Source organism: Anticarsia gemmatalis, chromosome 19, assembly GCF_050436995.1.
Source record: "Anticarsia gemmatalis isolate Benzon Research Colony breed Stoneville strain chromosome 19, ilAntGemm2 primary, whole genome shotgun sequence".
NCBI lineage: Eukaryota > Metazoa > Arthropoda > Insecta > Lepidoptera > Erebidae > Anticarsia > Anticarsia gemmatalis.
The window spans coordinates 8,732,724-8,749,737 of record NC_134763.1 but is presented as its reverse complement, the minus strand read 5'-3'; the positions used below and the strand labels follow the sequence as shown (position 1 = coordinate 8,749,737).

Sequence of the window (17,014 nt, the reverse complement as noted above, 5' to 3'; positions counted from 1 at the left end):
ATTTTAAATCAAACTTTCGATACTCTACCGACCTTTTATTGTTGTACCGACTGTAGAGAATCGTGCTACTTAGAAATATGAGGTATAACCTCCGCATACAATTAACATTTGTCGTTAGCCATAGTTGTATGAGTATTTTGTAGTCAGCTTGAAACCACGGTGGATACGAGTAACCCAAAATGTCAGGCAGACTAAGGTACTTTTTAAATGACGTACAGCGATGCACGGTGGGTTCATAAAAACGTACAGACCGCCCGTAGCGCTTGTACAACCGCGGTGTATGAAGCATCTTCTACAAAACGCGCATCATCCCGTCTTAGAGACGTTCGTATTGAATGTTATGACCATAAACAACCTGTTAAACATTACTGATGGCTGTGATGTAATGTTCATGCCTTGCGCTGTATGTATTATTCGAGGGATTGCCTTTGACTTAACCAACTGTAATATTTGATATTCAAAAGTCCTTTTTTTCATGCAATTGTAACTATAAGTACAAGTTAAGAGTAGTTAAGAATTTGGAAATTTATTTTACCTAGTGAGAGTAAAGCTCGTGGACTTCCGGAAGAGTTTGAATACTTTTCCACATATTCTTCCTTTGCTCCTGACGGAATCGAATTCGAATTCGATTGAATCAGATTGAAGCTTATGTCAAATACTTTTAAATTCCAATCAAGCTCCTCTCATAAAGCTCTACACTTTTCGACCTAGTAGTAGATTCAGTAATTGTAACGACTATGAAAAAGATTGAACGATTTGATTTTGACGAAATTACAATAATTAAGGGGCTACACATTCCCGTAATAATATTAAGTACTTAGTTTCTAAGATATGTTTGTTACTACAGAGCGGAGAGCAGCGGCGCGCGCACTCATCAATAGGCGCCAGCCCTGATTAGATTTATGACTTTTTACATGTCTTACTATTAGTTTAAGATAGGGTTGCCAATGTATTAAGCTTGTGTAAAAAATTGTATCAATGTAATTCAAATTGTTTGAACAAATAGAAAGTAAATAGATAGTTAGGATCGTGTAGGTTCATATTCAGAACTTGATATTCTAGTATTTTTTGTTGTTATATTTGCTACCTGAAGAAAAATGTTTTGAAAGTAATTATTAAGGGATGATGCTTAGACATTGATTTGGTTATTTAATACAAAAAATATTGGTGGAGTTGTACTGTAACGCGATGCTGGTGGAAATTTGTATAAAGGGGAGTGAAGTTCGTGTCAGCCCTAAACTACTAACACGAATATAATGAAACAAGTCTGCTCACATGATCTCACGCTGATCGGAATCTTCAAATGTACAAACACAATTTTATCCATATTGAAAATATTGTATTCATAAAATACTTTTCCGATATTTACCAGATGAATTAGCGTTGTTTAAATGCATATGAATTGCTCAATCTAGTATGAATTACATAAATAGGAGTGACAAAAAATCTAGAATAACAAGTAAAATAAAAACAAATGACAAAATATTAAAACAAAAGAAGATCTGTAGAAAAAAGAATTCAATTTTAAATTAGAACAATAAAAACAAAATAAAAAGAGGTCGTATAATTTTGCTGAAATTGTAATATATTATTTTTTATAAACTTATTACTGGCAGCTAGAGTGATTTTTATATTTTTCCATTTCTTTTTCTTTTTTAATCCCAGCTAACCTAAATCATTTTTTGCTCACGAGAAGTAACGAGCTTCTTCACTGAATTGTAGATAGATTTTTATTATATTATAAACTCCCCAATTGTACTACTAATTCAATGTCTGCAAGCCATCTGGCTCATCAATCGTTCATCGTTTAGATCACTACAGACTTCAGCTGACAGACACCCGCTGTATCTATCAGCACAGCAATATAAGTCACTATAAATCTATATCAGTTGCTAACATAACCACTTAACAAATTGCCAAAATTATATTTTACTGCGGTTGAATATGGCGAATCTATTTAGCTCGTCAATCTTGGATATTATAAATTGGAGCATGGAAAAAGCAATATTTTATGAGTTCAGATTTCAGGCAGTTTAGGCTAGTTCGATTCATGTAGACGCATGTCCCGAACTTCAACTAGCATGGCAGATAGGAGTTTTAAGTGTTTTGCGATATATTTTAAAGGGCTTTGTCAAAGGCTTGTTAACTAATTCAGAGAGAAAGAGAGATAGAGTTTGACATTTTAAATATACAACTAATAGCTGTTTTTTGTGCGCCCACTAGAGGCGCTGTTCACAATTCCATACAACATTATCGACAGCTGATGGTAGGAAGTCCCCCTTTTTTGGACCGCTCAGAAGCTAGATAGAGAGATCGATTTCATATCTTCCGGATTAGTCTGCTATTTAAATCACTAACCAATGTTGCAAGTAAATGTTCTAAGAAACCCAAAATCAAAACACCCAAAAGCAAGCTAAACATTCATTGAATCTAAAACCCCAGTCTATTCTTAACACGATGACAGAGTGTTGATTGAAACATACTGACTCAGTGGCGTCGAGGCGCTCGTGAGCACATAAAGTTGATCGCTCGGTCAATATCAGTGTCAAGGCCTGCCGATGTCCCGAAGTTATGACACTTATTGTTACGCACGTTTACTTTCTGTTTTATTAGGATACTGATCTCGGGTGGATATTTCTGTAGTTACTGTATGTGTGTGATCTATAATCTCCGTGGCGCAGTGGTTAAGGTCACCACGCCGCTACCATTGTGTCGGGAGGTTGTAGGTTAGATTATCACAGGGACAATTATTTGTGCGATCCACAAATAGCTGTTTCGGGCCTGGTTGTACTTTGTGTTTGTTTGTATGTTTGTAAAAGTCCCCGCGACACAAAAACTTCTAAGTGCGGGAAATGTTTTTAAATATGGAAAGTTTGTGTGATATTGTAAATGGAAAGCGCTAATTTCTTGAAATTTTGTTTAAGAGGTTAAGTCCAGGACTACTGAGTGTGTTCGTAAACCTTTTATCATCTTCTAAAAATGCATGCCTTATAATTCTGAGGATTTAAATAAAAGTAATTTAAACTTATAACTTATTTATATGATTGAATTTAAAGTCAAGTTGTACTTACATTATGTGTGTAGTAATGATGCCTTGAAGCCGTCCATGTTATACAATTACTTAAGAAGATGGCTGCCACTAGCAGCGATCTGAAACAATTACAAAACACTTATAAGTATAAGAACTTATAAATCCATAATCTTGTACAATATAAATATCTCATCTTTACTACCTTTTTGGGTATGGATTTAGGAAATGCTACTTAAGTCATCGCCATAAAGAACACTGGCCATAAACAAAACCAATCCGAGGGGCGAGGACCTTATCATTTAAAAAACATAAATTCTAAGGCAATAAAAGGAAAATAATATCGTGTTATAACATCTAATACATCCAGAGAGTCCAATTACTGGTTATAATGGCGTGTAAATAAAAGTATATACATCATTGTATGTCGATAACATTCGTGATAAAGGACCCAGCAGGGAAGAGCTTGTCGGAGTGATAACATCTCTATTACGTCACGAGGAATGAGAGGTGGGCGACTAAACCTTTGTAGGTTCTATAGCTCTTTACAATCGTCACTTTAAAGGTGTAAAGTGTTGCGTCATAAATTTTAGTTTATGCTTATTTCCTCTTGGGAAATTTGATTTTTTGTTCTGGGATTTTGTGTAGGTTGAGTTCTTAGAGATATTGAAGACTGCCAGTGAATGCGAGTGATGGATTAACACTCGCTTACTGTAACTTTTCTAAAGCAAATTATGGCATACAAAGTTTCATCACGATGTTTTCCTAAAGGTTGTTTTACACATTTCTTGAGGGCAAAGTCCCAAAACCGCACTTAGCCAGCGTGGTGGGCTCAAGGCTTAACCCCTCTGTTATTTAGAAGGAGACTATTGCCCAGGCGTTGAACAGACATGGGAAAAAATCATTGCTGATTTAAGAATCAATTAAGGCCCTTGAAAAGATCAAAAACATTACCAGTTTTAATATCTTAGCAATTAATTACGATAAACAAACAGTTAAAAAGTTATTAATACTCTAATGAAGTCTTAAAGCACTACAAACTAATTAAAGGCCAATGAAAACCGCTCTACTTTTATGACTCGCGCGTGTAAAGGAACGTCGGAGTCCCACGGGACAGGGTACTGACGGTCCTCGATGAAAGCCAATGAAAGCTAAAAGTTAATTACACTGCGTGAATGAACAACGCGCGTTTGGTTCACAACTCGATACTAACTTTATTATTGACGAGTTTTTTAAACTATACGATACGGTAACGATACGATTTGGCAGAAGATAAGTGACAAAAGATTTTTGATACTATATTTTACTGTTTTTATTATAAGTCGCTAAAGTAAATCATCACACCAAAAGTGAAACCAACCAAAAGTGAAGTTTGGGTATCATATTAGAGAATTATCATATTCATATAGATAAAGTTATACTCCAGATTGCTAGCAATTCCGTGTAAACATTCACATTATACCAAATCGGACACCTCAATGACCTTATGTCTTTGAAAACAATAAAACTTTGCAACAGAAAACAAACAATATGACACGACATTCATTGCTTAGAAAATACCCATATTTTCCTTACCAAGATCGAATCGTACATAGTAAACTGTAGTACCACTTCTCTAACTCTAATTAACACAAGTAATCTAAGTAACAACGCATCATTGCGTTTTAATTCCGTCATAATCAGTCGTGAGGTGGTCATAATTAAGTTTTATGTTGCGTTCGATTGTCGAGGCGAATGGTGACAGCTAAGTAATATAACTTAAGTTATCTAACGGTAAATAACTACATAATGGACGAATTGTAAAATACTTACCGCTATAAAACTTACGGTTTAATCTTTATATTTCTATACTACAAATATTTACTATTAAGAAATAGTCTCTCTAAATAATAACAAATATTTACTGTAGAGAAAGACTCATGATTTTTGTTTTCTTATAAGAGTCAATTAATTGTGTAATTTTCGTCATTCAATTAACAAACTATCTAATGCCTGACCTACGTGTTTTAGTGTTAAGCATTCAATTGTTAATCTATACTTATAATAAATCTGTAGAGAGGTCAATTCTGTACATTGAATATATTTAAAAAAAAACCAATGGGGGATGTTTAGTAACGGATACTGATACCGAATCTGCAATTTAGAATTTTCTTTTCTGTCTGTCTGTCTGTCTGTCTGTCTGTCTGTCTGTCTGTCTGTCTGTCCTCCGTCTGTATGTGTCGCTATCACGTAAAAAGTACCGCATAGAATGCACTGAAATTTGGTATATGCATAGAATAAGTAGTGGAGCAACTTATAGGATACTTTTTATAGCATACAATTTCAAAGATTTTTAGAAAATTGAAAAAAATACGTAGAAATTGTTTGAACCTGCGTTTCCCTATAGAGACCATAGATGGCGTTACAACCCATTTCACAACATTCGCATAGTGAACGCGGCGCCTGCCGTATCGATACCTGTTGTTCGCACCAACCAATAGATGGCGTTATAAACCGCAACAAAGCATGTTTTTTCTAATTAATTTATTTTGATGGCTTTATTGTAAAAAAAATACCTTTGAAACATGCTATACATTTATAAGATTTTTAAACATAAATGTTGTATGATATATTACACAAAAATGTTGGTTTACGTGGGTCCGGTGCGATCGGGATATCCTAGATGGCAAACCGAGTAATTTCGTTTGTTGTCGTTGTTCGCCGCAACTGACAGATGGCGCTGTTGTTCGAATCACATAACCAAATTAATGTGGTAAGTTTTAAAAAATAAACAACGGATGATATAAGTATAAAAAATAATTACGTTATAAAATAAACAACGGATGATATAAGTATAAATACAATGGTTACGCGGTTTCGGACGTATCATCGCACGTATACATTATTACGCGTCTGAAGAGCTCCGGCGCAAATAGGACCTATAATAATATTCTGAATCCAGACGGGTAAGCAATGGTCAGTCTATAATAAGGTATTATATTTTACACTGTAAACTGCTACGGATACAGACGAGAGCGGAAAAGAAGGTAACCACAGGAAATCAGGCCTGCCTGAGCCTGTGTCACATTGTGTGCCCTTCGGGTCCCTTTCGTAAATAACCATTAGATGACAAAAGAGTTGTTAGCATTTTTATGTGTAGGTGTATCGAGTGCTTCGCAATTCGCGTGCTTAAACGAATAAGCAACAGTACGAAATTCACGCGAGCGGAGCCGCACAGGTCAGCTAGTTGATGAATAAATAGTTAAATTAGAGAGATCTATATTAAAATGTAGAACCTTAAGTTCCTTTGTAACTAAGGCCCCATGAAAATAAGCCTTTTTCATTTAACAGCAATGAACTATCCATGAAATGTTAGGTATTACCCGCGAAAAAAAAAGTATTAAAAGTATCCTATGTGTTAGTGTAGGTTATGAACTATGTGTTTACTAAATTTCATAAACATCCTTTCAGTAGTTTCTGCGTGAAAGAGTAACATAAAAACATACATCCAACCACTCTTACAAATTCTCCCATTCATAATATTATAGTAGGAATTATAAATGTAACGATATGTATCTGTCATATCCGTCAGCGTCAACAACTTCTGTCAAATCGAAGGTTATCCTCAAAAATAGAACTTCCGCAGATGTATGGTCTAGACTCTAATTAGGACCAAGGCTGAACTTTGTGGTCGTCGAATTTGAATATAACGATGCAAATGCGCACTTACTATATGATTCGACTGCACAATTACATCAGTGATTCATATCATGGAGTATAACGACACTCTATTAAGACTAGTTAGTTATATTATGTTCTTGACAGCCACCGGATATAATATGCATGTATATTTATTACTAACTCTACCTGACGCCACCTTAATCATCTGCAATAGATGTTTCCAGGCCAATGATGATGATATTTATTATTTATTTAATAAATATCTATTTTATAAACATCTTTATAATAGTTATTTAGTAGATGTCCCACAAAACTCCTGATGCAGTTTGGCTGTAGGATCAAAAAAAATATTAATATATGTTAATTGTAATTAATTACATTATTTCAATGAAAAAAGTGCAAGTGCTCAAAACATATTACTGAATTTTAATAAATTATTTCTTTTGTTCTTCTCTTATAATTTTGTTCTTAAATATACACAATTTCTATTCTTTTCTAATGATCTCTGGTAAGCCGTTCAACATATAGGGTATACGTTTATTCAGTGTTCTGTCACCATAGTAATTGTGTACTCTAGGTAGTACGAATATGTATTTCGGGACTACTTTGCAACACGATAATCTCAAAGTGCACTGACGCGATGAATTGTGATGGTAGTCATGTGCAAGATTGATTAGATCATTGTAATTGATGAGCTATTTAATTAGGTGATCGCTATCGGCTCATGATTATTTAAATATAAGATACGATCTTTTTGTCTAGTAGAGACTCTCGAGTCTGTTTATTTTGGTAGGCATATTGCGGAAGTAGATAATTAGTTATGCTTAATCTTTAATTGCTAGTCGTTTGCATTTGTTTTTGTTATAGAAATCAATGAGAATCCTTAAGGTAAATATTTGTCGCATAGCCTTTTACTAATTCACCATGCTAAACATATATATTTTGGTAATTGCACTGGGAATTTATTATTTACTTAAGCCTACTACGAAACTTTAGGATTTTTTACGTTTCATATATATCGTACGTGTAAAAATCATATTTTTAGTATACTTACATCTTTCTGAATACTAAAAAGTTCTTTGAACACTTGTCTATCAATCCTATAACATCTTAACTACAAAGGCTTACTGAGAAGTATTTCACGGAATGAAACATCAATGTATTAGTGGAAGTAAACAGAAGGCAAGTACAAAGGGTGCCGCTGACAGAACCGCGAAACTTTGCCAATATACCCACGAGATTACTAGACAGGGCAATGACCTCTGTTACGTAGTTTTGAGCACATTTGTAATATCTTTAATTCAGCAGTGAAAACTAAGTATCGTTAAAACTGTTAATTATAAACGTTTGTCATAGAAAATACTCAAACATAATTGTTACTTGAGAACATTTTATCGACAAGAATATTCCTATTAATGCTAAAATAATAAGATATGAAGGCATAAAAAATAATTTTAGTGCCAATGAGAAAGTTACCTAATACTTTTCTCCGAAGTGAAAATCTATGGTTTTTTATAACTCATAGATACTTAAAGTATAATAGAATAAAATCCTATAAAATCATTCACTTAAAAATTATATAGGCAAAGGAACTAAAATACATACAATTCACAATCTTAAACACAAACGGCAAGCACCAGCGTGATTTCCTACTATTGCACAAATAATAACACACATTTGCAAATTCACACTTGTCCTACGACAGGTACATTACTGTGTTTAAGTTAAACATTGTAATGTGAAAACCGGGGGGAGAGCCAAACGGTGGCGTATAGCAATTGAATAGAAAACTAGCTTTTGCCTGGGACTTTATCCGCGTGAAAAGATTTTCCGAAATAAAAATTCTACTCTATGTTAGTCTACTGTGAATTGGACTGTAAACTACGACTTTCAGTGGCTTTGCCTGATTAGTTTAACACAAAACTTTAACAATTTATACAATTGCACCTTCATCGGGAATTGCTCTATCTATTGGTGAAAGTCGGAAGAAAATCATCTCAGTAGGTTTTGAATGTATCGCGAACAGACTTTATTTTACAATATGTAGTGATCTGTGTGCCAAATTTCATCAAAATCTTTCCATGAAAGAATATCAGACATCACAAACTTTCCCATTTATAATATTAGTAGGAACTTACGTAATGGGTCGCTTGTAAGCTTGTAAGCATTGCTTCAGAGACAGTCCGTCGTTGATTAGTTTGTACCTAGACGTTTCCTCGTTTGATGTAACACGGAACATGTGGTTTGAAAGAAGGGAATGTTATTAGTTTTGGAATTGACTTTAGGTATAACTTGTAGCGGACGTTACGCATCTTTGACTCTTTTATGAGTTTCCTTCACTGCGCTTCACACAAGACGATCACAGAACACAACAATGTGGTTATGGATAAATTTTTGTTGCATTTTCTATTTTGCAGTAATTCATTATGTCTTTGACTTCCTTATATACGGTCTAAAGAATAAGTTTGTTACGGTAATTACACAAGTAACGCAGCTAAAGACATGAAAATGTGTACGGGATCGACAACTTTACCGAAAAGAATGGGTAGCCAAATGAACATTCTTACGTTTCGGCTAAAACTAAGCTCGAGCTCTCACTCTTTTTCACACTACAAAACATAAACAACAAATAAAAGACCTAGCAGTATTCATATAACATTAAATACTGTATCAATTAAGCTTTCGTATCCTTCATACTAGATCGGTGAATGTCAGCCACCCAACACCGCTTCCTCGCAGCTCATAATGAACCTCGCGCCGGGCAATGAAGTTCCGTTCATCCAACACCACGTAATGGCGACATCCGTTGGAACCTGACAATTAGCTGTAAGCCGATAGACTATGCTTCAATCATAACTTTGTTTATTTGTGGTGAATGTTGTTACTGACATTTCCTTGGAATAGCAAGTTTTAAACATCTTGGAGATTCTGCTAAATTACACTTTAAAGTGTCTAGTTTCGTTAAAAAGCTAGCTAAGCAAGCACTGTATGTTGACTTTTTGCTCAATGTCTACATTGCAGCCTTTTCTTTACTATAATTAACCGTGGCGTTCTTTGGTCTTTGCCCTACCCCTGTGGGAAAAAGGCGTGATTTATTGTATGTATGTAATAAACCGTGTTTAGAATAATACGTATCTTAGTACAAGATCCGAACTTTGCAAAGATAGAGCTTTACCTAATTGTTGTCTAAAGGAAAATTGAGCAATACTATAAAATGTTTGGGTGAGCATAAAGTTTTAAACAATCCATTATTCTCACGCATGACTTCCCATAAAATAACCGTTAAGCCACATTTGCATGTACGTGCAACATAGGCCGCCACAGGTGCATATAATTAATTTCGCCATGATATCACCATGACACTACACCTAATAATAAACTATCATAAATTTCGACGTTTGTATCCTTTTTGAATATTAATTTGTTATGGTAGCCATTGTTTGATAGTGGGGCGAAGTGGCGAACTTGCGGGCTGGCAGACAAACGTTTGCGCTACACTGCAAGTACCAGGAGGCCATGAGTATGCGGGAGCTTTGTTCTTAGAACGTTGCATTGTAGAATAGAGTTATAAAAGCAATAACACATGTTGTTTGCGGACATGTTATCGTGGTGTTGCAATTATGTTACGTATTTATGAGGATGGTATTAGGTTTCTATAAGGTTTTGCAAATGCTTTATCAAGTTTCGCAGATATTATGATATTTTTGTATTCGGGTATTAGTTCAGTCTAGTGATGGTCATCATGGATTCAGTGCTGGTATTTATTTTGGTTGGTTATCGAAAAGCTTCTGGACATATATAAACTTTGTCAGGATAGGTAGAGCTTTAGTATGTCCGGTATATTCAGCACTGCATTACTGTACCTATAGCTTGCGTTCAGGTTAAACGCGAAAAATTAATCAACAGCTGAAAAAAAGTTGTATGTAAATGATTATGATAAAAAGTATAATGTCGAATGTGGATGTTGCGCAAGCGCTTCCGACATTCAGTGACGACCGCCCGCGGCGCCGACGCCGACGCGTCTGCGACCGCGAACATTAGCATGCGCGGCGCTAAAAATAACAGTTCGATAATCGCCTGTTTGATATTCAAATGTTAGACTTTTTTCTTTTGCTGCGGTCTTAGATGGCGCTGATAGTGAAGTTAACTTTTTTTCTTATGATTGCTTGAAAATGAAAATCTAATCTTTGCTGCTTACTGTACTAAAGTGACACCTGATTGACTTTACTTGTATGTAATTAATTTAATGCATCACTTTAAATCGAGTGACTAGTAACATTTTACAAAAGCACCAGTCTTAGTATTTTTCCTCGGAGTTCACTTTAAACTTTACCCATCGTAACTTAGCAAATTTACACCTTAGGAAGCTAAGGCTTTCGTTACTCGTGCAAATCTCAAAAGTTTTTTCTGCTATAAGTTCTGTTGTCAAGTCCCAATTAATATTTAAAGTTTGTAGTACGATCACCCACTTTGCATGAGTGGAGACTAACGAACTGTCAACGTCCTCAGAAACTAAACGCTCTTGATTATATTACAGTTGACATCGATTGACTAATTGTGAACAAACACACACACAAACACACAAACACACTATAGGTAGTTATACAGGCCTAATAGAAACAATTGCTATTAATGTCTTTCGCTAAGCATTCCTTTGATATTAATCTCCATAATCGTCATTTGTTCGGCAGTATATTTGACTTAAGCGGAATAACAACGCGGTCTATTTAGCAGGATATTTGCGGTAAGCTTAGAGCCAATCCAGAGTTCATTACTCTTAGTAATTATTCTATGCATCTTGTCAAACGATTCTGGAAGGGTTGAGGGATGCATTCAAAACTTAAGTTTAGTTGTTTTTGGCAATTTGAATGGATAATTTCATCAAAAATGTTAAGGTAGAGTAATTTTTGACTGTTATTCAGTTGACACGCAGTAGTTAAGGATCTTTGGTCTTACACAAGGATTGTTAATCAACCATTATAATTATACTTGACGAATATTTTTCATATGAACCTAATATCTACGGTAAACCTAGACGTGTTGACTAACTGTAGCGACGAATTTGAAACAATAGGACTTACAACTAAATAATAAAATATCGATGTTGCATACAAAACATATCGTATGTCGCCTACTCGTTTCTTTGTCTACAATATTAATGTTACGCCCAATCATTTACACACTGTTTCCTATCACTCAGTTCCTTTTTAAGATATCTAACTTTCAACGGTTACAAATCTACGAATCGTACTACTAAAGTCAGCTGGAAAGAATTACCTCATGAAACATTAATTTAAAAAAAAAAACATATTGTAATGTTTTTTTAAGAATCAGAACTCTTGCTAAATCAGTAAAGCAGTTTTACTACTTCTAAATATCTATCGGATAGCTTACCTATCGGATAGCATTTTGACAGTTGTTTTCATGCATTTTCTGTCATTTTATTTATCAGATAGCACTTAATTTTAAAATGTCATAATAAATACTAGCTCACAGTCAAGTTACAGCATGTATATTGCATGTGCATGTAACTCTGAATTACACGTGTATTTTTTTATCTGCTACCAAGTTAATCGTGCAATGTATTACAAATCGTAACCGGCAAATAGACGCCAAGTCATCAGTTGATAAATCATTAATCTTATTTAAACTGTATGTCATCCAATTGAATTGACATTACGGAGTGAAATAATCGGATTATTTGTTAGTTTGTGTTCACGCCTGCGTCATACACGCGCGAAATCGCTTACGGATTGATGAGTTCATTGTTACGACGATTAACTTGAATAATATAGCGAAAGAAGACACAAGAATATAAATTTTGTAATGTTTCTTCGTTGTATGTTTATTACTCTTTCAAGCAAAACCTACTGAACGATTATTATTGAAATTTGTATAATGGATAGCTTATAACACATAGGATACTTTTTACTACGGGAAATCTTCGGATCGGATGTACAAGGCTTTCAAAAGCAAAAATTGTTTTGAACAAAACATTGTCACGCTAATCTCAAAGAAATCAGACAAGGTGGTATCACTTGCACATCTAAGCATTCTCATAATATATAAATATACAGATGAGATTATCTATAAACATATAGTAAATTTCTGTTAACACAAGTTCCAAGTGAGGAGATGTGATTCGAAACCTTGGGAACATCGTGATCGGATAATTCTCAATCGTCTGGTGTCGTATTGTATTAAGTTTCTGTGTAGTTAGAAATTCGACCACATTTCGTAAACTTTTAAATGTCTCCCACCAAAATAAGATTCCATTTTCTATTACTATTGCCTTTCCAGGCAACTTTTTTAAAAACCTATATTTTATTTGACAGCCTCCGTGGTTAAGGTCACGGCGCCCGCCGCTATCATTACGTCGGGTGGTCGTAGGTTTGATTCCCACCGGGAACAGTTATTTGTGCGATGCGCAAGTAGTAGTTTTAGGACTGGTTGTACTTTTTCTCTGTGGATTGAATGTTCGTAAAAGACCCCGGGACACAAGAGCTATTCATAGTGGGGGTGCTATTCATAATGCTTGCAGGCTAAAGAAAATGAACGATTTAAACACTAATTTAATAGTATCTGTTAAACGTTTAACGCGAACTTTACAAAACTGAGTAAATCTCAGTACATCCGGACATGACTCAAGGCAATAAAAGTAACATTAAAAACAAGCCGTTTGAAATAACTCGCGATTCACAGAAGCTTACACTATTTGATAAATGTAGCTCAATAATATATGTGTGTAGATTTTTCTCTCTCTCGAGTCCATCTTTCAATAACACTTTTGGTTAAGCACGTGCTAGGGTTGGCCATCCCCGCAGAAAAACATGTTTGTTGGCAAAAAAATATGATATTTTGTTCAACAATCTATTTTTCTAAATGCGAAAAATAAGCCGCGCTACAATTAGCAACTCAAGGAACATTTACTTCATTCATTTCCGGGCACCGACCCTGGCCAAGTAGTTGGGCTGTAGTGGTTAAATTTATTTTCAAAATTTAGGATAGGGATATTCAACTTAATCATATTTCTTTAAGTATAGTTTATTGTTTGAACACCAATTCATTCATAAAGCTCGCCTTATAAAAACCACTTTCAGACAAGTGACAGCCCTATTCGAAGCTTTTTTAGGCGCTGATCGATTGGTAATCCAGACTTTTAGTGTTCCTACGCGTGCACCCACGAGAAGAGGTGAACGTCTCGCCTCAGTCGCGTCACGACGACGTATAGAACTGTGTTGTATCTATGAGAATGATGCCCGTAGGCCATCAGATAAATGTAAGGCTATGACAAATCTAATGGAAGGAGATGAGTGAAAGTTTTCATGAGTCTATCGTCGAAAGTAGTTCAAAATTTGCTTGGTGTAGTTAGTATATAATTGCTTAAAGTAGGTACTCTACACTACTACATGTCCATTTGTTTTAGATGATAATCTAAACCTTAAGATTTAGACTTCTTTCAGTTTAACTGTTGGGTGTTACGTTAACGTTTAAAAGGTCGCTTCGTATAGAATATATTGAAATGAAAAGTTGCTACGAAGGTCTCTTGTGATTTTTTTCACTTACACTATTCGGCAATGGTCTCCTCCTGAAGAGCGAAGCGTTGCGTGTTGGGCTCTTCATGCCCTCAAGAAACGAGTTAAAGAACTTTTGTTGTTTAAGTAAGTACTTATCCTTATTAACTATCAGATAATTGTCAATTAAATGAAATGGAATTTACTGAAATATAATGATTATATATGAATGAAGTTGCGGACCATCATTACAACTGTAACATTAAATTTGTGTTCGACGTTCCTTAACTATTCTAAATTAACTATGTTTACGCAACACGGTTAAATGAAGATTTCAGCACGTGAAACTTTTCATTGTTTTTACATAAACAAAGGCGTCAATCGTAACTAGTTGTAGGGCGGGAAACTCGTAAACTGTCCTCGTTTTTGCAATAAACTTCAAAAGACGTACAGATGGAAATTAGACTGTTCTGTAAACTACAGATTTTATTATTAAGAAAAATAGCCAACAATATACCTATTTATCTATCTTTAAACAAAAAAAAATACCTTTCTTTTAAATATTTGAAGCTTTTGTTATGTTCCCTAACCTAAAATTTGGACCAGTTTCCGGCTGAAAAAATCTGTAACTTATCTGTGTTAGACGCAAGTATGATATGTTTTTCAAGGCATAGTAACGATTCTAAATAGGTAGGTAATTTTGTTCTTAACCATTGATTTTTGAGGTTTAAGAACAAAAGTAGCCGGGAGAGGACGTTCTAGTCTAGAACAAGGCATAGTAACGATTCTAAATAGGTAGGTAATTTTGTTCTTAACCATTGATTTTTGAGGTTTAAGAACAAAAGTAGCCGGGAGAGGACGTTCTAGTCTAGAACAAGGCATAGTAACGATTCTAAATAGGTAGGTAATTTTGTTCTTAACCATTGATTTTTGAGGTTTAAGAACAAAAGTAGCCGGGAGAGGACGTTCTAGTCTAGAACAAGGCATAGTAACGATTCTAAATAGGTAGGTAATTTTGTTCTTAACCATTGATTTTTGAGGTTTAAGAACAAAAGTAGCCGGGAGAGGACGTTCTAGTCTAGAACAAGGCATAGTAACGATTCTAAATAGGTAGGTAATTTTGTTCTTAACCATTGATTTTTGAGGTTTAAGAACAAAAGTAGCCGGGAGAGGACGTTCTAGTCTAGAACAAGGCATAGTAACGATTCTAAATAGGTAGGTAATTTTGTTCTTAACCATTGATTTTTGAGGTTTAAGAACAAAAGTAGCCGGGAGAGGACGTTCTAGTCTAGAACAAGGCATAGTAACGATTCTAAATAGGTAGGTAATTTTGTTCTTAACCATTGATTTTTGAGGTTTAAGAACAAAAGTAGCCGGGAGAGGACGTTCTAGTCTAGAACAAGGCATAGTAACGATTCTAAATAGGTAGGTAATTTTGTTCTTAACCATTGATTTTTGAGGTTTAAGAACAAAAGTAGCCGGGAGAGGACGTTCTAGTCTAGAACAAGGCATAGTAACGATTCTAAATAGGTAGGTAATTTTGTTCTTAACCATTGATTTTTGAGGTTTAAGAACAAAAGTAGCCGGGAGAGGACGTTCTAGTCTAGAACGACATACTCAGTAGTACTCGTAACCGGTGGTCTTGTATGACAACATGTATGGATGTGAATGAAGCCAGGTAAGTTAGTGAGGATCGTAGCAAGTGGCGTCATTTGGCCTCTGCCTATCCCTATAGAAGCGTGATTTCATATATGTACCTATGTTAGTTTACCAGTTAACGTTAAACTAGGTTTATTCATTATTTTATTGTTGAGTAAGTAATGTGACTGGCGTAACAATACCGGTCCTGAGCAATGTATTCTATTAACAATAGCTTTACAACAAACATGATTATAAGAATTATTATTGTGATGTTTAATCTCGTTAGTTATGATAATTGCGTATTAGAATTAACATTTACACTTACATTATTTGTAAGTATTATAATACAATACCAATGATTCACTAACATACAATATGGGGAGATAAAAATCAATGCTGTTTGTGTAAGTTAAAAAGGAGAATGGAAAATGTAATATATTATGTACATTATGTAAAAGAAAAATAGTATGTAGATTTATTGACCTTTTATTCTTACTCTGGAAAATCAATGCCCTATGTAAAATAATAATGTGGTACCTACATAAACATAAATTATATGTTTTTCGTTCAACATCTTCGTAATTAACTCCATTGCCTATTTCGAAGTCACACTAATCCTCAATAGATTTAGAGTTTTCCACCTAAAAGCACTAACTCGGTAACTAAAGAAGAATTCCGAACACCGACACGAGATTTACGATCGCAAACCTTTTACAATGTTTGTATTACGTCCGAGTTTTATACAAACAAACTTAAATAATAAAAAATAGCAAAAATACGACTTCAGTCATTCACAGTGCATTGAACTGGCGTATCGAAAGATATTTTAAAATGGACGTTTTGCTAATCATGATGTATTTTATGTCTCTCCGTTTACGGCTGAATTATTGTCTTTTTGGCTATATAAGTTGGTCTAATGACTCCAAATTAGCCGAAATGAGATTTGTGAATGATATTTTTTACGAATAGATTGATTGTATGAACTCATCACGTACATAAATCTAAACTACAATAATGTACGAAGACTAACAATAAAATAGAAAAATTTGCAAAAATAATAAATAATAAATATAATAAATAAATATTGTTGGACAACTCACACATGGTCATTTGATTCCAAACTAAGCAGAGCTTGTACTATGGTAACCAAATAACTGATAAACATACTTAT

At 34.6% G+C, this 17,014-nt stretch overlaps 1 protein-coding gene across 5 annotated transcripts in view; it reads right to left on the bottom strand.

Moving 5' to 3' along the window:
- Positions 1-17,014, bottom strand: part of Ppn (proteoglycan-like sulfated glycoprotein papilin) — a 113,592-nt gene that overhangs the window by 40,796 nt on the left and 55,782 nt on the right. For all 5 annotated transcript variants that reach the window (XM_076127031.1, XM_076127028.1, XM_076127030.1 and 2 more), the window contains exon 2: positions 3,072-3,150. In XM_076127031.1, the coding sequence (XP_075983146.1) occupies positions 3,072-3,150 (79 nt within the window). The remainder of the gene's footprint in view (positions 1-3,071; positions 3,151-17,014) is intronic.